Below are 25,860 nucleotides of genomic sequence, written 5' to 3'. Positions count from 1 at the left end.
TCCCTTAGCTGATGCTGAGATATATAAACCATCCTATATTTACTATAGGTCAGGTAAGTAACTCCACTGCCCTGGAAATCAAAATACGGCATCATAGGTGCTGTAAAATCTTTTAAATATCGGGCCAGCCCTGATGGCACTTTTAAAAATAAACCAAGATTGAACGTTTGCATTAGCCCAATGTCATTGATATGTTACATCACCTTTTATTGCCTTCATTTTTTTCACTCTTCATATCTGGTTTAGTGGTCAGAAGAGGCATGTGCAGCACATCTTACTCAGCGAGATGGATACCAGGCAACTACTCAAGGACAACTTAAAGATCAGCTTTATCAAGAAATTATCCATTACTTTGACAAGGGCAAGGTAAAAAAAAAAAAAAAGCATGTTGCACTGCTTTTCTCTTTTACACACTCTCTCTCTCGCTAAATGAATGCCAAGTAGTAAACTTGCATCAAGTGACCTTCAAGGAGCTTTAAACTTGTTATAAATTGTAATTTGGAATGCCAGCTACCACTTACAGATAATAATACTTTAAAAAAATCAATGGTACTTTTATAAATGCTGTGTTAAGTGTAAATAGGAAAAGAGTAAATAATTGTGTACATGCTGGGGTGGGGAGGAGTGAAGCATCTTATTTTGAGAGGGTTCATTGGCAATTGTGGCTAATGCAGTCTGTTAGCTATCTTTGTTTTTTCCCCCTTTGTAACAATCAAATTAATTATCTAGAAGGATGGATGAATCTCAGGTTGGTATCTTAAAGAGGTAGGGAGGGGAGAGGTCAGAAGGGAATATTTCATTGGAATTGCTATTTTACTCTGGATGAATATGGGTTTGACATTGGCTCATTTTTTGTGTGTGTGTGTCTGTCAGTTTGTCTAAATTTGGGGCGGGGGGGGAAAAGAGGGGGGAGACAGTTGGTGGCACACCATTAATTGGGCCTTTCTTGCACAAAATGGCAGACTCATCATCAGAATGTTCCAGGTACACATGTCTATGTTGTCACCGTTTATTGTACAGTTCATTTTTACAAGAATGAATTGTTGTTCTGCCAGCTCAGCACTATGCAAGCATATTTTTAATGGCTTCGTATTGGTTTGGATGAAACTCCATTATAGTCTATGCACTGAAAAAGCCAAATATGGTCACTTTATATTACCTTTATAAATAGTTAATAAATGACAATATATATTTTAATAAAAGATTAATCTTCTAGATTGTTATATAAGCCTCCAGGTGTGCTTCTAACCATTGATAAGGTATGCTAGTCATGTATATAACATACTTGTAACCTCTTATTAACCCTCTATCAACCATTAATAAATTGAACCTTAATACAAATCATGACCAAAAATATATTTTAATTTTCTTTGCAGTGTACATTTTTTGGGGCGGCTGGTAAAAAGGGTTTGTTTTTTATTGCATGTTATAATTTCACCCTTGTTCCTAAATAAATTACACGTTTTTGTTTTCAATGGCCTAATTTCCTCAGTAACTGAACACCTGCAATTCCCCCAGACTCAATGGGAGCCGAACTTCTGAAAATCAGGCCACTGGATTTTAACTTTAAATTAAACCAATAATGTCCTTTCTCCTCAGCTGCATGTGAAACAGCCAAGCTACTTTAAAGTCGCACTTACCCATTTCTGCTACTTTTAGAACTAATGAGCTGTTTATGAACAGCAGGCAAAAATACCTGCTGTTTACAAACGTTCATCCTGTGCAGCATTACACAGTCAGGCATCAAAAGCTTGAGAGAACACTGTTGGATTGAATAACCCCACATAATTTGAACATACTGTACTGTCTGTTGTATAGTTCAGAAGTGCGAGAGGGAAGTAAATGTCCGCTTGTTTAAGAACCGCTGAACAGCCTATCTTTTGCCCCTTTCACTTATTTTTGGATAGTTGAAGAATATCAGTGTGCCCTGAGGTTAATAAACTCATGCAATCTTGGACTAATGTGTAAGGCAAATTCCAAAGACAAGCTACCCCTCAGTGGAGAAAGTACTGTTATTAGACCTTCAGAGTTAGGATCCAAGTCCAGAGAAATTCAGAATTAAATATTCTCTTAATATACTGGAGGGCTGCACTAAATACCAGATTGGCTATAGTTCTTAGGCACAGTGTAGCAGGCTAAAACAGAATGTCAGCTTTAACTTTGCATGTCTTTGTTTTTGTAGGTTGAGACAAGATTAACATTTTGGAATTTAGTTTTTAAATTCCCCAATACATTTGCCTTTTTCTTGTATTTGACCTTCTATCTTGCAAACATTTTCTTTTTTCTGACTGGTTGATGTTCTCCTTTATTCTTTAGCATGCTTACCATTTTTCCTAAATAATTATAGTATTTTGCTCCCTGTCTCTTCTTTCTAAGCTGTTTTTTCTTAACCTTCCCATTACTCTTCTAATCTCTGTCCTTTCCAAAGTAAAATGCATTTCCTCCAGGTTTCCTACAAGCCTTCATATCTTTTTCTTCCTCTCCTAGATAATTATCCTTCACCTGTTTTGTACTTTTTGCTATCATATTTTGGTTTTCCCCCTAAATGGCCTTGTGTTCAGTTTTATCATGTCAGTCTACCCTATCCACTGAATCTGCCCTGAATTGTCTGGAATTACAGTGTTTGGCTAAGGTCTTGTAATTTTCCATAAAGCCCTTAATCCAAGGACTTTCCTGAAAATGTAGGCTGCTCTGTAGCATGATGAGAGTAGAAAATAGAATGGCAGTAATAAAAGAAAAATGTAGTCCATGTGGAGAAGTTGATGTTAGTCAATGTTAAAGAACCACTGAAGCCAAGAAATAGGCTAGAGGCACTAGTAAAAATAATATATATTTTATAACCCAATTTATGTGGTCTCTGCAACCATTTTCAACAGAAGCTGTGGAATGCCTGTTCCTATTCCTTTTTAGTAAAATGTACAACTTCTTGAACATGTTTTAAGGTTAGAGCTGGATATTATGGATATACAAACCAATAAACATTTTTCACAACTATTTCATAAATTTAAAATGTTGGCCTCAGAAGCGAGCAGTAAATAAATAAATTCACATTGCTGATTGATTTGATAAGAATTATGCTTCTGCTGGATTCACAGTAATTAAAGCATAAGTGGTATTTTACACTAAATATCTTGTGATGGCAAAAAGCTCAGATGTCTGTTGCAGCTCACATGATAGCCTTTCTCTGTGAAATTTATACTGAGGGCCAGTGCAAGGTCGGTACACTGCTTAAGTCACACTTAAGGCTTTAAATAGGAATTAAGTGGTGCCTTGTATGAATTTTAGCCCATGACAATATATTCAAGAAAATGAGGGATACAACTAAACATTTTATATTCTTCATACCATAAGCAATAGGGAAAGATGTGCTTACTGTGAACGATAACTAGATGGATACATCCTCCTTTCACTGCCTCATCCCCATTATTTTTCATTTCTTCAAGACTAGATTACTTCCCTTATTACCTGTCTGTCCCAGGCCCTATATTCTGATTTCAAAGGGCTATTACTTACATATAGTGTATTATCTAATGGGCTATGTCTGCTCCAGTCAGCAGTAATTAACCTTCAGCTCCCTGCCAGGTTGCAACGACTGCTCCTAAGGTGGGCAACAGAGAATTCTGCCACCCTGTTCCAAGGGTTCTCAGTAGGCAGGTTTGTGTCAACAAAGGCATGTGGGGAGGGCGGCAAGAAGAAGTGAGAGGAACTATATACATTAGGGACGGGTTTAATAATGTGATATGTTACAAAGAATTGAACGTGATGCAAAAGATAAGAGTAAACCACTGAACAAATTCAAATAGGAGATTTAAATGGTCAAAGCAGCTGGAGGAGGAGATTAATTTTAGGAGTAGCTTTTTGATGAAACTGAGGGGGTGGAATGAAATGAGATGCATGGAGACCAGACAGGAGGAAGTTGCAAGACAGAAGGACTTTAGAGGTGATGAAGAGGCGGAAACAACAGTATTTAAAAAGAACCTGGAATAGTCTAAGGTTATGGAGAAGGAAAAGAGAGCAGAAAGCTTTTGAAGGAAAGTTGAGAAGTTCAGTTTTCACGCTTTTGAGGTTGTCATAGTTGAAGGATAATCTTGGAGGAGACATCAGAAGGACAGTCAGCAATCCAAAACTGCACAAAGATAGTTTGGGTAGACAGATAGAGATATGTAATGTTCAAGATAACCATTTATACAAGAGCTATATTAACTTTCTGTTTAGTAAAAGGAGTTGCAGATAATCTCCAATCACTGAATAGAGCAGATTCCTGTGTACTCTACTTAAGTAGCATGTATTTAAAGTTTCTTTACAATAATATGATAAATTGTCCTTTACATAATTTGCTAAATTGCAGTTTTACAAAGATTGATACAGCATGAGCAGATGAATTTTCGTTAGGAGAGGGTAGAAGAGGATGGGATTAAGGACAGAACCCAGGTGCACACCAACGGATAACTAAAGAGAAGATGAAGAGGAAATGCTGGGTAGAGAGGTAGAAGAAGAAAGAGGGCATCAGAATCACTAACGCCCAGGGAGAGAAATCTGCAGAGGAGGAGAATGGGTGATTGACTGTTTTGACAGGTTGAGGAGGATGACTATGGAGTGAGACCATCTTCTGGAACTCTTTTGAAATGAATCTAGTCAGGTATTATTATGAGAGGGTTTCTAGGCACCTTCCTATCAGTGTTTATGACACATGTTAAATCCAGTGTTAAGAGCTGACAAAGAATGTATTTTTATTATTGCATTACATATGTAAGCTTTTTTTAGTAGTTTTATAATAGCTTCTGGAACTTAGGTACAGTCGTTAGGACACTCCTAAGATTTAGCAGTATTGTGAACTAATATTCCTATCTTGGAACATTATATTTTTACTTATCGTTAACTCAGTCAGAAGTTAAATAATATCATAACTGATATCCATTTCTATTGCTAAGGAACCTTTTTAAAGCATATGAAACTAGACCCCATAGCTCTTTTCAGGCTGTGACTATTTCATGTGAACTTTAAAATTAATTTAATTATAGGCTATTCGATAAAAAGAGTATCCTTTCAGATTCTCAAAGGCTTTTCCCACTTTTTCAGAGTCCTGTATATGCCACACAACTGAATTCAGGAGGACACTTTTTTCCCTCATTCTTTCAACAGAAGAGAGGCGTTTTCCCTATAAAATCAGAAACCATTCTCACTTGTACGCTATCCAGATCAATTGTTTCTTGCATTAAGGAATCATGCATCAAACAAGTACTATATACTAGCTCCCTTTCCCATTACAGCTCATTTCTCTAAAAGACTTAACATGTCCTAGGCAAAGCTGGGAAAAGTTCCAAAGCAAGAAGTCTGTGAGGAAGCAGATTGGGTATTACTGACCTTCAAGAATATTTATAGATTTCAGCTAACAGAATCCTTTGTCATAGACATACTGCCCTCATCCAATATACATTAGCTGTAGTATACACAAGGGAATTTTTCTGAGAGTTTGCAGTGGATTTTAGGTGCACACTTTACTTGAAGATGGATATCTAAAACCCTCACAATGTTAGAAAAATTGTAAGGATTAGTTTTATGCTTAAATTTTCTTCTCCCTGCCATGATGGTAGCTCTCCCAATTCTTGTTGAGAAAGTAAAGGAGGGGAAAAGGCAAATGGTTAACTGACTGTGGGCAACTGGAATTGAGGGCACTCAGCAACACACAGATTGGAAGGTATAAACCTCTTCTTACTCGCTCACTATATGACAATTGTGATATGATTTCCTCATCGAGTCAAAGTTGAGCATATAGGGGGGTATAGTGGGATTTATAGGAAGTTCTCAATGACCAGCAGCAGCAAGTCCTTCCCTTTGGTCAGATTACTTCCACAGAAAGTAGACACAGGAAGGAAGTTAAAAGAATTTTGTCCCACAGTTACAGTTTTAACAAGAAAACTAAGCAAAACTTATTTTTAGTATTACAAAAAATGATTAGACAGACAAGGTGGGTGAGGTAATATCTTTTATTGGACCAACTTCTGTTAGATTTAGAGACAAGCTTTCAAACTTATACAAAGCTCTTGTTCAGGTCTGGGAAATTTACAAGGTGGAACAAATTGTTTAGTATAAGTAGTTAACATATTTTAAGAGAGCATTCAAGGTGAAGTGGCCCATTAACACCTCTCCAGTGTGGGCGGAAAGAAGGGGGAGTTAAGGATGCTATTAAAGTAGTTTTAGTATTTCAAATCAGAAAATGAGGTTGTGTCTGAGATTTTTTCCCCCCATTCAGGTACAATTGTAGTTAAGTGAATTGTTTCTTCAACAGACTGGAAGAAGGCTGAGGTTGTTTGACTGCAGATATAAAGGAGAGTCTCTGTTATAGTCTATATCATATTGAATTTTGGGATTCATGTTTAAGCTCTCCATGCTGTAACAATAATTTATTATTAATAAAAGTATTATTAATATGATTTGTATTACAGTTGCTTCTACGGGCCCCAACTGCGATTTTACATATTTGTATTTATTTTGTATAAGTTGCCCATCGTAGTCGCATCTAGGTTCATCAAATCTTTAAGATCAAGCATTTCTAATTAAGAGTATTCTCTAACATCAAATATACTGCTACTGTCTGGTTTTAATAGGGACATCCATCTGTCAGTGATCACTTCATAATTGCTATGTAATTATTTTTCCAAAAGCCTGGTTAATTAAATAGGCCTATCTCTGTGCCCAAAAGGCCACCAGACTCTAGCTCTGGTGAGCTGCCAGAGAAAGAGCAAATTCTCCAGGCAAAGAGCCTCTCGGAGAATGACTTGTTTCCAATCCTAGAGAGTTTTATCCCAGGAACTGTCAGTAGTAGTACCACAGTCAAAGGAGCTATGCCAGTTTACACCAGCTGTGGATCTGGCCCAATGAGTTTATATTAAATGACACCATACATTTATACTGAAGCAACACTTCTAGTTACTGAAGGTAGATTGGGAATCTGCTGCTAGAATTATTGTTCTGATGCAGAGTTCAATAAAAGGACTGAATGTGCTTCTTTATAGTATTGGTGTGATTCCAAAATTATTTAGAATTACATTTATTTTAAACCTGAAGTTTTTTGAAAACTATTTGATATAGATCATCTGTCACTTTAGATCTGTCACTAAAATATTTTCACAAAAGCAAAAGCTAGTGATACTCCAGTTTTGGAGACTGACTAGTTAAGTCTAGAGCAACCAAACAAAAAAACACATGATGAAAATTAAAGTAAGGGTATTTTCTTTGAAACAGACTTGTTCAAAAGATGTTATGAATGACTGAAGCTGTAAAGAAGTATTAAACATTAAGAAAAGTTCAATGCTTTAAAAAGAATTCTACAGTTGCTGACTTACCACATTACAATAAATATTAGTTTTGGTTTATATACATTTGCAGGATATTGTTGCTATGAGTCAGAAGAAACTTAGTCTAAAACATAAAAAGTGCAAGACTATATTAGATTTTTTCTAATTGTTCCTCAATTATTGTAGCCATATCTTCTGGTAGTCAGAGGTTTCGAGTCACCCCAAGCATGGAGTTACATCCTAGTCATTGATGGATCTATGAACTTGTCCAGCATTTTTTAACCCAGTTATACTTTTGGCCATCACAACATAACCTGTGGAACTCATTGCCATGGGAATTGTGCATTGTGTAAAAAAGTATTTCCTCTTGTTTGTATTAAATCTGCTACCTATTAATTTCATTGGGTGACCCTTGGTTTTCGTATTGTGTGATGTATAAATAAGGCTTCTCTATTCACTTTTTCTATACCATTTATGATTCTATAGAGCTCTGTCATAGCCCCCTTAGTTGTCTCTTTTCTAAACTGAACAGCCCTTATCTTTTAGTCTCTCCTCATATGGAAGCCATTCTATTCCCTCGATCATTTTTTTTACCCTTGTCTGAACCTTTTCCAGTTCCACTGTATTCTTTTTGAGATGGGGCGACTGGAACTGGACACAGTATTCGAGGTGTGGGCACAGCATGGATTTATATTGCACTCTCCATCTTCAAAGCTCTTTAAAAACATTAACTAATATTCATTCCATCCTTGTGTAATAGGTGAGTATGTTGTGATCCCCATTTTGCAGAGGCAGAAACTTTGGCCTCTGTAGATTTCTTCTACAATTACAAAGAGAACCGAATGTACCAAATTTTAGACCTCATGAATTCCTGGCTCCCATTAGTCCCAGACTAGGCAGCTGGCAGCAGACATTAGATTGGTGACACAGTCTCTGTTCCACATAATAGTGCTAGAGTCCTGAAAAAAGAAATGTTGGAACTCACTTATAAGTGAGAGAACCAGAAGTACTAGAACAGCCTTTTGGCTCCCCCAAACAGTGTCAACTCTCCAAAAAAGTGCCAAAATGGTGTTCCAGGACAATCCAACACAACTCGGGCCCTGCTCCTTCCTAGATGTCCACAGCCTGTCTTTGGGGCTCTAGACCCCTTGTTTCCTACCCCACACAAACCAGCAGCAGCAATTGCTTTTCAAGGCTTCAGATCTCCTCACGACTACTCTCCCTCCCACCATCCAGCAGCAGTTTTTGAGGATTCTGGGTTATTATTTCATCCATTCCACCTTTGCAACTCTGACAGCAGCTTCTCTCTGGGACTCCAGGTTCACTGTATCCTTTCCGCCTGCAACTAGCCCCCAACCTATTTTCCTGCAGTCAGCAATGGCTTCCCTTTGGAGCTGTAGACAATGTTTTCACCCCTCAGCTCATAGAGAGCCAGTACTATATCTCTTTCCCCACAACGGACAACAACTTATCTCTCCAGCTTCTGGCTCCCTCTTTCCTTTCCTCTCCCTCCCCTCCCCCCAGCTGCTAGAGTGGTTCTTCTTCCAGGCTATGGACGGTTGACTGCTGGCCTCTGTTCCAAGCTCCAGCAGCCACTAAGCTGTGCAGGCTTCTCTTCAGGGTTCTGGAATGTGGTAGGGTGGATGACAAACAGGGGGCTGAGAGATACTTACTCCAGGGCTTTGTACAAGGATGAGACCTATCAGGCTGGGGCATCCACTTGCCTTCCAGCTACTTGGCTCAGCACCATACCAGCTTGGAAGCAGTCTTGTTTATCATGCAGCCAGCCTGCCTACTCCAATTGCTAAGCCCCACATAAAAAAAAGGAGCATGGTGAAGAGAAGACGGGATGGGTTTGTTTTGTAGAGGAGGTGGGTAGGGAGCAAAGGAATGTTTTTTTGTGGGGAGGGGAGAAGACCAAAAATGGAAGTTGAGGAGAGAAAAGGAAGGATTGATTAATGGATGGATGGATGGATGTCAGGAGGTGAGAAGGAATAGATTTGATTTGTGGGAAGAGAAGGAATGGATTTGGATGGACACATGCATGTAGAGAGTGTTTGTCAAATAACTTTGGTAGAATTGTATGGGCTGCCTGAGCCCACAGGCTCCCAGCATGGTGCTCAGACCAATCGGTCACAGGTCTCTCGTTTTGGCCTAAAAAGCCTCTGGGATAATATGTAGAAAAACTCAGTTTTGCCAACTCTCGTGATTTTATTGTAAGTCCTGTGCCATTTTGGTGCTGTTCTTGAAGCCCCGGGTCCCAGGATACAGTGATTACCTGACTACCTCAGCTTTTATCTGGAAAAAAACCAAAACATTAATATTGAGCCATTATGGTTGTGGAGAAAAGCTTGAAAATGGGACCTAAATGTACCCTGGCAAACCAGAAGGCAAACAAAATGTACTTAACATTTATAATTTTTTTTAAATCTCAGCACTTTTAAACCAATCTCATGATTTTTGGGTGGCTTGGCTCACTTTTGAATGTGTTTTGCGAAACTGTTCAGTTAGACCTGCCCGTTGGCTTTGTTCCATGAAATCCACAGCCCACTGAAACCTCCCACTTCCCCTCAGAACCACCTGCTTCTTCTCTAGATGAAGCTTGTTGGATGAATAAATGTCACCAGCTTTTCTTCTGTCCCTCAGCCCTTTCCATGGCTGCTCTCACGTGGGGAAGAAGAGACAGCTCTCTTCCACAGAAAGGTGCTGCGAGAAAGGGGAAGGGCTGGCAAGATTCAGTCAGCACTATTAGAGTTGAGGGTTGAGGTGAGCAAGTGTCCATGTAGGAGACATCTGTGAATCGGTTTCACTGCATGCAGATCTCCCCAGGAGCGCTCTTTCCTCTTACACCTTCTCAGCAGCCAGCTCAGGAAGCTTGTGTTGCTGCATCTCAAATTCTTTCCCTGCAAGGCAGATGTCTTTGGGCAGTGACAGGGAAGCAAGTGCTTACCCCTTCGCTTTTACCCCATTTTTATGCTGCTGCTGTTTGAAGCAGTAGCCATGTGTCTTTCAGCATGGCAAGGAGGGGAGTGGCACGTGTCGAGAAGGAAAGTAGATGGCTCGGCGAGAGATGTAACTATGATTTAAAATTTAAGATAAAGGGTAATATGGAACAAATTGGTATCGTACTCGTTCTGATGCTCATATTTTATTAAGTGAGATGCCAGCCAAGTTTCAGCCGTAAAGACAGGTTGTAAGGCCTGATTCTTGGATTTCTTGGTATGGGAATTTAAACATGATTCTTTCCATGTACATTAGTAAAAATGAAAAATAGACATTTAAAAACATTCTTGCTATTCCTCTTTAAGATTCTCTGTATTCTGAGTAGATGAAGGATATTGCTAGTTATTGTTAAATTATTTTGTGTCAATTCATGTGGCTCTTGAATCTCATGCTTGAAGGAGACAGAAAAGAGACAATAGAAATATAATGAATGTTTACACAAAGCAAAAGAAGTATCTCTCAAGTGTAGCCTGCTTTATCTAATATGGATTTGTAGATTATACCAGAATCTATCAGAAACCCTGAGTTTTAGGATTTCCAAGTAGACTGTAAGAGTTGGTCACACATTGGATACCTGGCCTGGCTGGTAGGAAGAGTGTTTATTTTTATTTAATCTTCGGTAAATAAAAAGATGGGCTCATGAAAGAAGCTGCCACAAATATTTATTTTGTCACATTTTATGCACAGTTGTTTGCAGGCATATCAGAATGTATTTTGCTATGTTTTGTTTAAATTTATTTTAATCCAATTTCATTGTTTGTCTAAGGTATATAATTCAGTTGCATTTTTTTAAACAGATGTGGGAAGAGGCCATTGCCTTGGGCAAAGAACTGGCAGAACAGTATGAAAATGAAATGTTTGATTATGAACAACTCAGTGAACTGCTGGTAGGTTTCTTTTCCATTCAGTTTAAATTAACATAGATATTATCAAACAGTTTCTCTGGAATTTCACTTTTTAAGTTTTTTTAAATAATATTGAAAACTCCTCTTACCTTGGTTATGCTAGCCCAGTGGGAAGAATGATTTACTTGCCCTCTTGGGGCAGATGTTGGCTGGCAGATTAATTAAATGACCATCTTTGGAAGTGACTTAAGTGGAAAATGTTTGTTTTTTATGTTGGAACGAAGATAATCTGTTTACAGTTTGCTTGTGGTCAGAAGGAAATATGGGATTTTTTAAAAAAATAGATGGATGTATCTTGGCAAGATGTGTACATGAAAATTTCCTATCATTCCTGGAGCAATTAAAGATAGAGAGAGCTCAGACTTTGATAGAATTATTTTAAAATTTTTAAACTGTATGTAAATACAGTTATTTCAAAGGGCATCTGCATAATAACTTTACCAATAACTGTGGAGCTTGTAGCTTGTTAGTAATAATGAGGTGTACTGAACAGAGTATAGGACTGGAAACCAGGAAATTGAATTTTTTTTCATCTCTGTCACTGACCTACTATTTAGCCTTCAGAAAGTATTGTTTTACTTTCAAAATTGACTAAGGAATGCTAGATATTTTAATTATTACTGGGCACACTAAGGCATGACTTGAAAAGATACTGGGGAAGAGAAGGCAGGCACTGATCCATTACAAAAAGTTGTGAATCACTATTGTTCTAGAGGTATATGTTGATTTTTCCTTAGCACCAGCAATACCTAAATTCTGGATCGTGAATGGGCACTTTCTAATTCAGCTTCTCATCAATCCCATTTTTAAAAAAATCTTTGTAATTTTTAAATAATAATAATTTCTTCTCCTGAAAACTTGCTGGTCTGCGGCAATAACTGCAGGAGATACCATTAAGTGTTCCAGACTGTAGCCATACTCTGAATTCTTGATCTCATTGTGAATCCCAACAAAAGGTCGAGGATTTCTTCTTGGAATCTCATCCAACAGGGAATCCATTTATGTGCAGACCTCAGGAATAGTTCATATCCATAAAGAGACTGACTGTCCAGATGTTACATTCTCTTCCTGGGGAATGCAGTTTCTTGGCTTTGTTGCTTGCCTTGAGATTATATCCTTGGCCTGCTTCTGGGTTCAGATCCATCAGATGTTCCTTCTGTGCATCATATCCAGCAAAGAATAGAGCATGGCCCAAGTGATATGTAGTCCCTTGCATATATAACTTTTTGTAACCATTCCACAGATGATTTTCTCTCATATGGTGATCCCGCAACTCAACCCTGGTTAAGAGAACTTGCATGTCTGATGTCCATTTAACTGTTCTAACTACACTTGTGAGTCTGTCTGGTTAGAAGATGCATGTGGAGATGGTAGGATGGCTCCAGGGAAATGGCCATATAAAAGTGATAAAGCTCTATTGAAAAGTTCTAGACTCAAGAGCTATATGAAGGACACTTCTACTGCTACTTACATTTATGATGTGTGGAACAGGTCCTAGCAGGAAACCAGTTCTAGTCTCGTCTGACAGTTGAGCAGCAGTTGTCTACGTGAATGTGAAGGGGTTCCACTCACTGCAGGAGTCCCTATTGTGGCTAGGTCTGACAATTAGCTCTCGCCCTGTCTGGCACCCCATTCTGCTGGGTGCTTGATCTGTGGCCCCTCTCTCTTTGGGACTTGGGATACTCCGTCTTTGTGACTTGACCCTTGGGCCAGGTAACTATACAGTTCCCTATCACTGGAAGACTGTTTTCCGGTGTTCCAGTTATCCAGGTCCTGTGCCACTTCCCCTCTGGTTGGTAGGGGAACCTGGGTCCACCAGCTATTCTGGGTTCCAGAGCAGGGACCCTATGACTAGCAACCTATTTCTATGATTCTGTATATAGATTCTATCATCCACTGGCTGGCTAATTACTGTCAATCTTTAAATTGGATCATACAGATGAAACCAGGGAATAATTTTTAAATAATAGCTTAGTATTTATAAGTATTCAGATATAAAATAATTTCATTAAGGGAAACATGCATATACCTTTATCAGGAAAAGTTATTACATAAGATTTTCATCTCCAATTTAAAGCTCAAATACAAATTTTTTTGAAATTACAAAATCATTTGAAACAGTGAATCAGCTGCAAGTAGTCTGCTGTCTGTCTAGATTTCAAAGAGAGATTTGGACAAATCCTCTTCAGTAGGAGGCATGCTAGATCTCATTCAGTACAAGAGTATCCATAACATGGACTTTGATAGGCAGCATATTTCTGCTCTCCAATCCTTGTAGCTAATGTATCTTTGCCCTCTTCTTGGCAAGGCAGGTTTAGATTTAGCTGGTCTCTCTTGTTTATACCAATCCAACTGTGTACCTCACACTGTCTAAACGTGATTTTAGTGGTAGCTGACCATCTGTGAAAACTGAGCTAATTCTCCAACCTGTTAAGATTGTTCTGCAATGCTTTGGTGTTGGGAGTCCCAAGTTCAAATCTTTGCTCCACCACAGACTTACTTACTTTGTTATCTTGTTATCTTGCGCAGGTCACTTAGTGTCTCTCTGCCTCAGTTTCCCCTCTCTACGATGGGGATAAAGCACTTCCTTCCTCACAGCAGTGTGAGGATAAATATACATTAAAAGGTTATGAGGTGCTCAAATACCAAGGTAATGGGGACCACAGAAGTACCTTAGATAGATATATAGAAAGATACAGGTTGCCTAAGTGGGCAGCTAAGGATCCCTCCAGTGGCACAGAGGCAACATACCCAGCCCCACAACCTTGCTGCCCTCAGAGAAGATGGCATGCCTACTGTGCTTCAAGAATTCCCAGACCAGTCCCATGATCTTATTCTCCTTAGGCAGCTCTAACTTATGGCAGGGTTCACAGGGGAATAAAGGTAACATACAGCCACTCCCCCGCCCCCCCCCTCCCCCGAGCATAGTTTGGTTGTGCACCCAGCACAGCTTGGCAGTCCTGAGGTTTAGATTCCTAATGTTTGTTTAAGGAAGAGATGAGACAATTCAAGTAACGTCCCTACCATCTTCATCTACTGGGAGGCGTTTTAAAGCTGGATCCTGCAGCACCTCTGAATACTTTTTATGTAGAGGCGGCTGTTCAAATGTTAAACATTGGACTTCAGGACATTAGCAAAATGATATTTTTACTGCCAGTTGCAAAATTCACTTTTTCAAAGATGAACTGAGCTGTACTTGGTAAGTTGATGTCTTACAAACCAATTGCTCTCTGCCATATGGTTGCAGTAATAAAGCTACCCCAGATACAAAATGTTGTAGACTGAAATTATGTTAATGAGTACATATTGTAAAGTTATAAATTCTGTTCTCTTACCTCACATCTCATTCTCATCATTTGAGCTTACCGCCGATTTTAAAAGAAATAAGAATCTGAGTTCAAATACAGATCAGTGGAGAGGCCTAATAGTCCGTGGCACATTTGTCTATGTCATGGGGTTCACAAACTTTTCAATTTTATGGATGGCATCTTAAAATAGAGTCCTGTTGTCCACCTTCACAATTGCATAACATTCCTGTTGCAACTACAGCAATTGTTCACATTGAAGAGTAATGCTAGGAACATATTTATATAATGTTAGCATATTTTAATGCAATTTATCAGCTGGAAAAAAGGAGGTGAGCCAGTACCTTTAGACCAGCTAGCTCAGCAGCAAGTGCTTCCAGGATTCAATTCGAAGCCTTTAATCTATATCACTGAATCCAATATGGAATTTGGTACTTTTGGTCAGGTCTACTCAAGAAATTTCCAGAGGGTAGGACAACAGGGTTGTTGCAAGTCAGAATTCAAGTGCTTTGGAAAATTCCTTTGGGAAAGTATGTATTTATTCTGTCCATAGTCTATATCCATTAACACAAAAGGTCACCCTAACCAGCAAGAATATGGAGTTTGGCATTTTCAGATATCAGTAGATAACTGGTCGAAAGATGAATAAAGACAAAACACACTTAATAGAGAATGATGTGAACAGAAAAACTCTTACACTGGATTCTCATCTTCAGGTGAAATCTAGAAGGAAACATTCAAGTAAAGTATTGTTGCTGTTTACTTTACAGAAAAAGCAAGCACAGTTCTATGAAAACATTGTGAAAGTGATAAGACCTAAACCAGATTATTTTGCTGTTGGATACTATGGCCAAGGATTCCCTACATTTCTACGGGTAAATATTCTTTTTTTTTTTCTTTTTCTTTCATGAGTTACAGGTAGATCACTTGGTTTGAACAGATTTTCCTTTCATGCTGGGGAGGATTTGTAAATAGGAATCTTTTTGTAGTTATACGAAACAGATGTCAATTTTCTTTTCACTTATGACTTGGCAGAATTGTAGTAAAAGGAGCTATTCTTTACAGCACATCCAGTGTTTTATAAATCGTAAGTTTCGTATATAATTGGAAATGAACATGTATAACCAGTATGGTTTAAATCTAAATGATTGTCTTGCTTTTGACTGTTCCTTTTATACAGAGTGCAAATAATGATGGTCAGAGAGAACAGTTTTTTACTAGTATAATATTAGAAGGTTGTGAAGGGCCGATAAATTTAATAATTTATATTTGTCTGAACTATAGTTACAGTTTAAAATATCTAATAAAAGTATTTTCTAATTGTTTGTGATGTTCTTACATTTTGTCATAGTTCATTTGCAAATTAAAGATATTCTTAACAAAAAATTGGTAGACGATTTAGGAATAGAAAGTAGCTGCATTGTAATTATTGTATGAAAATATAATACTTAGCTAATTGGGGATTACAGCAGGCAGATATTTCCTTTTCTAATTGTTAGAATCATAAATTATGAAAATGGTAAGCTCTCACGAGGGCATGCAATCCTTACACCTGGTAAGTGCAGGATTTGTCTTTACCATATATTTTCTAATGCTTTGTCTATGTAGTTGTAAATGCTAGTTTTGCTTATTCTGTTCTTGTGAGACATCGGCTGATCTGCAATTCTGAAACTTGACTGCTTCCCCAGAAAATAATTGGATAAACATTTTATAAAATTCCTGAAAAACAAAACACAGGGAATGGTGAGAATAATAGTAATCTTCAAAACTAGAAAATAGAAGGAACCATAAAGTTGCTGGTAACTTCTTAGAGAGTATTATGTCTGTGATTTACTATTAATCTTGCCACATGTACATTAACATACAACAGAGTGCATATTTCCCATTATGGACAGAGTTATCTGTCAACGATTTAGAGCTGTTAAATACAACTTTGTGGAAATGATTCTACTGGGATCATAAGAGAGGCAGCAAGCTGTCTTGAATATCTGAGTACAATAGCAGTATATTCGCACATTCCAGCATCTCAGCCAGTAATACATTTTCATTCAGGAAATGTGCATAGAATACAACACACAATTTTCCAGTTGAAGCACTGTGTTATCTGTATATTCAAAGGGATATAATGGAAAGTAAGAATAGAGAGTTAACCTAGGTTTACTAATATTGGACTGATCTTTTTCTTCACAATTGAATAATTGTGTTATTGTAGTAACATGTTTATTATGCTTCAAAAATTGTCAAGGGTCAGCGTGTCATATATATATTAGCAATAAAAACTGTAATGTTTGGCTATTAAGTGCATTGCTGACAGAAGGTTCTCAGTACAAGATTTTCCCTGTATTTCAGGGTGTTTTTTTTTGAGTTATATGAATGATTCACTTTTAATGTATCTATCTTCATATTTCTGTTCTCAAATAGAGATAAATATTTTTCAGCTCTTGTCAATTTCAAGGAGCAGCATTGCAGAACCAAACTTAATTAACTATTATAGAAATTATTAGCATTATGCTCCACAAATCATTGTTTTTCTATTAGGTTGTTAATAACTTTTTTACAAGTCTTACTTCTGAGATGAATAATAAGATTAAAACATTTTCAGATTAGATTGTTACTTTCATATCAAAATTCATTTTAATGTGTCTTGATTGCTTTAGTACTATAAACTTATGTGCTTCCTATTATACAACATATTTATCTTTAGAATTAAGCATATTTGTTGAATGCATAACTCAGATTTATGTTAACTGTTTATCAAACCGTTAGGCATCTCATGAGCCGTGCGTAATGACGGCCCACCCCACAGGTCCTCAGCACGCGTTCGTTACATGGGTCCCAGGCACCCAGGGCCCCAACGAGCAGAGCGTCGATGTGCACCTCGTAGCCCTTAGTCCACAGGGTGTCAGCCAGGGGGAGTACTTTTCGAGCTTGCGGGCTCGGGCTTCACGGAAGGCCGGGGACCTGTTCTCGAATGGAATCGTGACGTCGACTAGGATGATCTTTTTTCCAGCCTCATCCATGATGACGATGTCTGGGCGCAGCGGGCTGTCGGTGCCGGGGATGGCGCGGTTGACAGTGACCTCTCCCAGGCGCGGGTCGATGGCCTTCACTGGGCGGTCCTGGACGGCGTTGTGGCGCAGCTGCCAGGCTCTGGCATGGGGCTTGCAGCAGCATAGGACGTGGGGCAGGGTTTCGGTGACGTACCCGCACTTCCTGCAGCGTTTGTCCCGGTTCCCGTGGTGGATGGCACCGTTGAGGGGGACGCAATTCAGCCGGGCGCGGTGTATGAACCGCCAGTCGGCGAACCGGGTGAAGCTGCCCGTGGGGAGGAAGTGGTTGCTGGAGTCCCACTTGCTGGTTACTTCGAAGGCCTTGCCCTGGTCTGTTTTTTTCTTCAGGGTGTCCACGTAGAGCGCGTGGACGGCGGCCTTCAGGAATCTCTCCAGCACGCCTCTGGCTCCGGGGGTGATGATGATGTTGTCCTCCATTCTGATCCACAGTATCAGGACTCCCAGCTCCTGCCGTTCCTCGCTCCATTCCCAGCGGCAGCCCAGTCGCTTCCCCAGCCAGCGCGTGGCATTGCGGGCGCGGCACCACAGTGAGGCGAGATTGCCCCTGTCCTGGGCAAAGTCGCCGTCCAGGGAGCCGCTCAGGAAGGTGGCCACATCTCGGTCGGAGGGAGGTCTGCCGATTCGTTTCTCGGTGGCGGCCTGCAGGGCGGTCGTTGCAACGTTCTTCACCTTGGTGTCCGGGCATGTCAGGAGGTGGAAGGGGTGCGTGACGACCGCGATGTCACAGAGGTCTCCCATACGGTGGATGCCGGCACCACCGTGCCTGTGCTTGATGTATACGAGCTTGTTGCTGGCTCTCCGGGGCAGGGACAGCCATTTCTTGACCAGCTGCTGGATGGTGTTGTCCGCCTTGTTGAGGGGCACCTTTGCCACGGCGGATCCTCTCAGGACGAAGGCGATGCGGGGGATCAGGAAGGTGTTGAGGGCGTTGATCTTCTGCCACGGCGCCAGCAGGGATGTGTCAATCTTGGCGGCGTCCTGCAGGATCTCCTGGATGGTGTCCTCGGGGGTCTACCGGACTCGGAAGCCTGTCGGCGTGCCGAGGTGCTGGTACGCCTGCCCCTCCGCCAGGGGAACGGCGGACTCGCCCTGGATGAGGAACTCCGTCATCAGTACAGAGTCCCTCTTGCTCCCGTCAACATGGAGGGATGCGCACTTCTTGGCATTGAAGCGGAGTTCCGTCCAGTCCGCGGCTCTCCCGATGGTGTCAAGCATGACCTGGAGCCTCTCGGGGTCGTCTGCGATCAGGACCAGGTCATCCGCGTAGGCTAAGACGTTCACCCTCTCACCGTGCCGGTCGAAGCCGTCGGTGCCGTCGGAGATCGCCCGCAGGAGCGGCTCCATGGCGAGGTTGAAGACGATGGGGCTGAGGGGGCAACCCTGCTTCACGCCTCTGTGGATCGGTATCTCAGTGGTCTCCCCTTCTACCGAGCGGATGGTGGTGCTGCAGCCCTCATATAGTTCCCGGATCAGGTGGAGAAAGGTTTCCGGCATCCCAAACTCCTGTAGTGTGTCGAAGATGTGGTGGTGGGGGATGGACCCGAAGGCATTGGCCAGGTCGAGCCACGCTACCGCGCACTGCTTCCACATTCTCCTGGTCGTCTGGATGACGGTCTGTCATTCAGTGACACACAGCAATAAGTAGAAATGACCTAGCATTAAAATAATCATATAGAAGCTATTTTTTTCAGATAACTGTAAAATAGTAATAGAAACCTGTTGAGAGAACTAAAATGAAATCCACAGTATCTCAATCTTTTTAGAAAAGCTAAATTAGATATATCGTCTTTGGATGGTATATGAAGTGCTGTGCATTAGAGTTGAGATATTATGTGATAAGATGTCATTTTATAACTACAGACTATATGGAACTGTCCTGCTAGATACTCCTCTGATACTCCTTGAATACTCATTTAATCAGAATTGTTTTTGTAAATGTGAAGACATAATAGCTAAATTCTGCTCTGATACACCATGCAAACACCATTAACTTCAGAGGATGATTTGTGGGTGCAATGGAGAGGATTATTTGGGCCAATATTTTTTCAGATATTCAGGAAGGTGGCTTATGCACTTAAAGTTAAGAGGTGTTCAAGAGCTATCCTGAATTGAGGCCTTAATTATTTGCCATAGGCCCTTATTTAAACACACTAAAGTTCAATTAACTTCAATAGGATTTAAGCCTGTGCTTGAAGTTCAATATGCGCTTAATGGCTTTACTGAATATGGATTAATTTAAGCTTTATGGATTAATTAATGCTTCAGCGTTGTGCTAAATTTTGACCATAATACCTGTAATTTGTTGTGTGTCATTCTGCTGTAAACTAGATGTTTTATATTTCTACCACTAGTTAGTAGCATCCAGATACACTTTCAGAGGACTAGGATATTATTTTATTGTGAATTTACTGTGAATATTACTATATGAATTTCACTTTAATTTGTTTCCAGAACAAAGTGTTCATTTACCGTGGGAAGGAATATGAACGTCGTGAAGACTTTGAAGCAAGGTTATTAACCCAATTTCCAAATGCCGAAAAAATGAAGACAACATCTCCACCAGGCGATGATATTAAAAACTCCCCTGGTCAGTGTATCCTTGGAAATTGCTACATGCATATGCTCATGTAATCTAATCAGACTGAGAATGTGTTATTGTTGCTAAAATTGCACAGTAGTTCACTGCACTTTTTATGTTTTTATTGATATATTACTGTCTTTATGCCAATTTTCAAGGGACATTTCTCAGTTGAACCATCTCTCCTGCATAATTTAAACTCTGTCTCTTTTCAATTCTTAACCTGTCAATTCAGATATTCAGTGTTTTACTGTAAAACCAAAACTTGATTTACCACCCAAATTTCACAAGCCAGTATCAGAGCAAATTGTAAGGTGAGTTTTCTGTTTTTTCTACCTTCTTACCAATCTGACTGAATGGCCTGCAGACAACACTTAAATTAACATAAACCCTTGTAAACTGTAATTCTTCTTCTTTGTTGTTATAGTGTGTGTTTGATTTTAAAAATAAGTTTCTATAAGCAACCACTGAAGATAACACAGACACAACACTTGAGGAGGTGAGCCCAAGCTCATATCCCAGTGGGGTTCTGATCCATAACTGGGACTGTTAGGCAGTACCACAAACCAAAATATAAATAATAATAAAAGTGACAGTAGAACCTTAGAGTTATGAACACCTTGGGAATGGAGGTTGTTCGTAATTCTGAAATGTTCGTAACTCTGAACAAAATGCTGTGGTTCTTTCAAAAGTTTACAACTGAACATTGACTTAATACAGGTTTGAAGCTTTACTGTACCGAAGAAAAATGCTGCTTTCCCTTTATTTTTTAGTAGTTTATGTTTAACACAGTACTGTACCGTATTTTGTTTTGTTTTGGGGTTTTTTTGTATCTGGTGCTTCCTGATTGCGTACTTCTGGTTCCAAATGAGGTTTGGTTGACTGGTCAGTTCATAACTCTGAGGTTCTACTGCAGTTACTTCACTTCTTTGGGCTGGCTCCATGCCTAAGTAGAGGACTGTGTTAGTTGCACATCACAGTACAGTGAATGATATGATACTGTAGCCAAGCAAGAACCAAGCAACCATTATATTCGCAGACATGACAAGAGCTGAAAGGAGAAAAGTAAAGTATGAATATTAAATAATATCATGCTGAATTTTCCATTTTACCTGGCTACTTATAGCTTAATGGCTACTGCAGCAAATGGTCAGACCACTTCCTCATGGCCCCAGCATCCTCTTTGCCCTTGCCTCAGGGCCTCAGCCTGCAAACCCCAGCAACCAGCCAGGAGCTGTCTGTCGCTCCCTCGGTTCCTGCGTGCAGCACTGCTCTGTCCTTGGTGCTGGCAATTCTTTCAGCCCTCCAGAGACGCAGTCCTTCCTCGCTGGGCCCCCCGCAAAGAACTCTGCCCTGCAACTCCCTTTTTATATGGGCCTGTTTGGCCCTTATTGACTGCTCCCTTCAGCCCTTGCTGTCCCCAGTGCAGTCTCCCTAGGGCTCCTTTTAACCCCTTTTCTGCCAGTGAGGGGCAGGCACCCCATCACACCCACTAACCGCCTCTTTTTGTCCTATGACTGCAGAAGTGTTAACAGGCCACTCTACCTTGAATGGTCTCTTACAATATGTGCTAACTTCTTATAATAAACAGTCTGTTCCACCTTTTATTTTGTTGTGATGCTGGTAGTTCCTTTCCCAGACCTGAAGAAGAGCTCTGTGTGGCTCGAAACCTTGTCTCTCTCACCAGCAGAGATGTTGGTCCAATACAAGATAAGAACATTATGTATCTTATCTTGTATTGGACCAACGTCTGCTGGTCCAATGACCTCACCTACCTTGTCTTGCTAATATCTTGGGACCGACACGGCTACAATTACACTGTATCCATACATGCCTGCAGGCTCAAAGCCCTAGGGCAAACTGTGACTCTTCTTCCTTATTAACAGAGAAGTTCAGCAGTATTTTATTTAAATGATCTAACTACTAAACATGTTGTTAATACAAAATGTTTGCAGTTATGCGATCTGTTTGGTTTTTTTAATTCAGTTTCTATAGGGTGAATGAGGTCCAACGATTTGAGTATTCACGGCCTGTCCGAAAAGGAGAGAAAAACCCAGATAATGAATTTGCGGTAATTTTTTTTCTCTTTTGTGAATGCAGGATAGCTGTTATGTTTTGGTTTGTTGGTGGTTGGTTGATGTTTGTAACTGCAATAAAATGGGACTGAATTTATTATGAGTGCAATGAAAACTACATGTATCATGAATTTTGTTTTATAGCACTAAGAAAAATGAACAAAGCTGTTTTAGTCTGTTCAACACTTGACCACTTTGCAGGAGAAATACAAAACTGTCAGGCCTTAAAATGTAACCATTCTTCACTGAAAGCTGTCTTACCTTAAGGATCTCAGCCAGGCATCCTTTAAAATCAGTCTTTGCTACAGCAATACATATTTTACAAAGCCATATGGTTCACCATATGGTCAATAAAGCTCTCTCTCTCTCATCCCAGCCTGTGACCACCAAGTTGGTTACAACAAGCCACAAAATCAAGTGCTTTCCCCTTCCCTTCCCACCTTATTCATGGTATAGGGGGAAGAATAATACTAACAGTACTTTGTACTTAGGTATAATTTTTCAATTGTAAATCTCAATTTTCTTTAAAATAATAGGCGCCTTGTGCCTTTGAATATAGCTCAGTGGTTTGAGCATTGGCCTGCTAAACCCAGGGTCGTGAGTTCAGTCCTTGAGGGGGCCATTTGGGGATTTAGTTGGGGATTGGTCCTGCTTTGAGCAGGGGCTTGGACTAGATGACCTCCTGGGGTCCCTTACAACCCTTATATTCTATGATACTAGCTGAATAGGCTGGAATTGGTTTACTAGAGCAGAGAACTGTGAACAGCTTCCCCAGTTTCATTGTCCATTTCACCATTTGCTCCGAATACAGAGCTGCAATCTTATGTCTCCATACAAGCTAGCCAATTCTAATCTGCTGTGCTTTGAGGGGCTGGTGTGTTGTGGAACTCCAGATTGTCGTTGCAGGCAGAGGATACTCACTCAGGGTTTCCCCCCTACCAGGCCAGCCTAACCTGATTCACTTGACAAGCCCTGTGCCACAGCTGTCTGTTCTGCTACTCACAGTAAACTTGGCTGCTAATCAAAGTGATCCCAGATGAGATGGAAGAAAATGCTCCCATCATCAGTGGATGATGCTGGTGCAAAAACCAACAAGGATTTTTGGCGAGATAAAGTGACAATGCATCTTGATTTCCAATTAAAAAAAATTAAAATAACTAAAACACTTAGGAGCTTAGGGCTGGATTTTTAAAGGCACGTAGGCACCTAATGTGATTTTCAAAAGCACCTAGGTGCTTAACTCTAGGCATCTGGTTGTTTTTGAAAATCCCACTAGGCACCTGAATACCTTTAAAAATCTGGCCCTTGTGTCCTATTGACTTTCAATGGGACTTAGGCTCCTAAGTGAGCTTGGGGCTAATAAAAGACAGCCATGCCAATATATTCCCCATTTAAAATGTGGAGGCAGGGCCAGATAAAACAAAATTAGGTAAAGTAACATTTTCATCATGACTTTAACATTTACAGACATGAGAGAGCAATAATTAAAACAATAATTTCTTTTTAAATTGAAGACAAAGAAGTTTTAAGATTAGGCTGCTTCTCCTTGCACTTAAACTCTCTGAGATTTTTGATTAAAAATACAGTCTGTAAAGCACTTTTTAAGGCACTAATGTGAGAACCCTAAAGGTTATACCTGGGAAACTTGTTTTCAGCTATATTTAAAATTGTCCAGTCAGAGAATGGAGTGGAGGATTTCAGTAGACAGATAAATTTGTTCCTGAAGTCTGTCATCCCACTTTGTTTAACGTGCTTTTCACATGCAAGACAGATTAGTTGGAAAATGACAGTTCAACAGAAGCAGGTGGAGCTTTTACATAATGTTACCCTTTAGTTAAAAGACCAATGTTTGACTGTTAAATAGCACATTAGCTAGCATATTGAGACCAATCTCGCCACAGACATAGCCCTGAAATACACATACAGATTCCATTTGCAATTTATTTTTTTTAGCTTTGTAATTTCTATACTGCTGCCGTTCTTCTTTCTGATAATGAATTTGTAGATCTTTGGTTAGGATAAAAGCTATCAATCTGCTACCATGCTATTTCTAACCTTTTTTATATTATATTTGCAGAATATGTGGATTGAGAGAACCATCTATGTGACAGCCTATAAATTACCAGGGATTTTAAGATGGTTTGAAGTCAAATCAGTTTTCATGGTAAGGACAAATCAGGATGAATTTACTGAGACTACTTAGAACTTTTTTTTCCCAGTTACTGAATATATGCAATGTATATAACTCTGCTTAACCTCAAAGTCTAATCAATGGAACCATATGTAACCTACTAAAGGAATGGGGACTTACCTACCAACTTTTCTCATCAGGAATACTGTTTATTGACTAAGGTGAATGCGCAGATAGCAAAAGTAGTATTCTTCCATCACTGGTACAAAAATATGAATGGTGAATCGTATAAACCTCTAGGCTCTGATTCAGCAAGATTTTTCAGCACTTCTTACCTTTAAGCACAGGAGTATCCACCTTAAAATCAATGGGATTACTCGTTCATTGCTGTATAAGTAGACTTGGAAGGATTCGATTTTTATCATTAAGTGTCAATTTCACCGTAAATACACAAATCAGCAAAAAAGGATTTCCAGTTTTAATAATAAAAAAATACAGATAGGCAAAGTAAGAAAAGGATACTTGAGATCTCACTGAGTTTGATTTATGAATATTTATTTTGTACATTTTGACGTGAAGCTGACAATTTGTGTTTTAGCAGTTATAAACCTTTAACTTTTTGATTCTCAACATCTATTGTTGTTAAATATTGTCTGATTCCTCCTATTGTCTGACCTCCCTATCATTTCCCACAACTGAAAATTTAAATAAAAATTGAAAAATGCTTCAAACAAATGATGTTGCACAATTATGAAAATGTTAACTGATAAGAATTTTAAAAATACTTAAAAATAAATATAATATTATCTGTCAAAACTATTTAAAAAAAAATTCTGCTAAGGGCCCTAATTTGTAAAGACCACAAAAGTATTGCTTTTTAAAAGTAGGAATTGGATAATTTAACTGTAATTTATCTAAGGGAAGATAAAGTAAATTAAATTACTTGTGCTGACTAAATTTCTTTTGTAAATATCATTAGTGATTAAATGTTGTTTGAGTTCTCTCTGTTTTCTAAAGTTAGCTAAAATATGCCCTAAAAACTTCACCAAGAATTTTAACAAATGTGTACCTCCTTTTTCTAGTGCATAACTAAAATTGTTTACATAAAATATATCCATAAAATATCTTACATACTAAATTAGCTGTAATTTTTAAGTTGCAATGAAAACATTGTTACTTACTGGAGTTTTTAAATCTTCCTTGTGAGGCTTTTTTTTTTTTTTTTTTTAAAGGGAAAGAAGAATTCGCATATGGTTAATTAAAAGCATTATATTGCTCCATTGAGATTCGGTTGGACAGTTGTATTTAGATGAACAAAAGTAATGCAGAAAATGACTATGGTATCTATAGTAACAGAATATGAATGTGATGTTTGACAGTATTAGGCAACTGAATAAAACATTTTGAATTTTTTTTTGTATTTTTATGTTTTCAACTTAATCCTGATAGAGATGATAGCATTTACCTTCTCTGTTGCAAGAATTGTTTTCTGTA

At 39.3% G+C, this 25,860-nt stretch overlaps 1 protein-coding gene across 2 annotated transcripts in view; it reads left to right on the top strand.

The window, feature by feature from the left end:
* The window catches only part of DOCK1 (dedicator of cytokinesis 1), a 538,667-nt gene that overhangs the window by 454,742 nt on the left and 58,065 nt on the right, over positions 1-25,860 (top strand). For both annotated transcript variants that reach the window (XM_065552235.1, XM_065552233.1), the window contains exons 38-44: positions 247-366; positions 11,099-11,188; positions 15,282-15,386; positions 20,034-20,175; positions 20,396-20,474; positions 22,147-22,231; positions 24,313-24,399. In XM_065552235.1, coding sequence (XP_065408307.1) covers positions 247-366; positions 11,099-11,188; positions 15,282-15,386; positions 20,034-20,175; positions 20,396-20,474; positions 22,147-22,231; positions 24,313-24,399 — 708 coding nt within the window. The remainder of the gene's footprint in view (positions 1-246; positions 367-11,098; positions 11,189-15,281; positions 15,387-20,033; positions 20,176-20,395; positions 20,475-22,146; positions 22,232-24,312; positions 24,400-25,860) is intronic.

Source organism: Chrysemys picta, chromosome 7, assembly GCF_011386835.1.
Source record: "Chrysemys picta bellii isolate R12L10 chromosome 7, ASM1138683v2, whole genome shotgun sequence".
Taxonomy (NCBI): Eukaryota; Metazoa; Chordata; order Testudines; family Emydidae; genus Chrysemys; species Chrysemys picta.
Note: the sequence above shows the minus strand (reverse complement) of the source record. Positions and strands in the feature narration are given on the sequence as shown.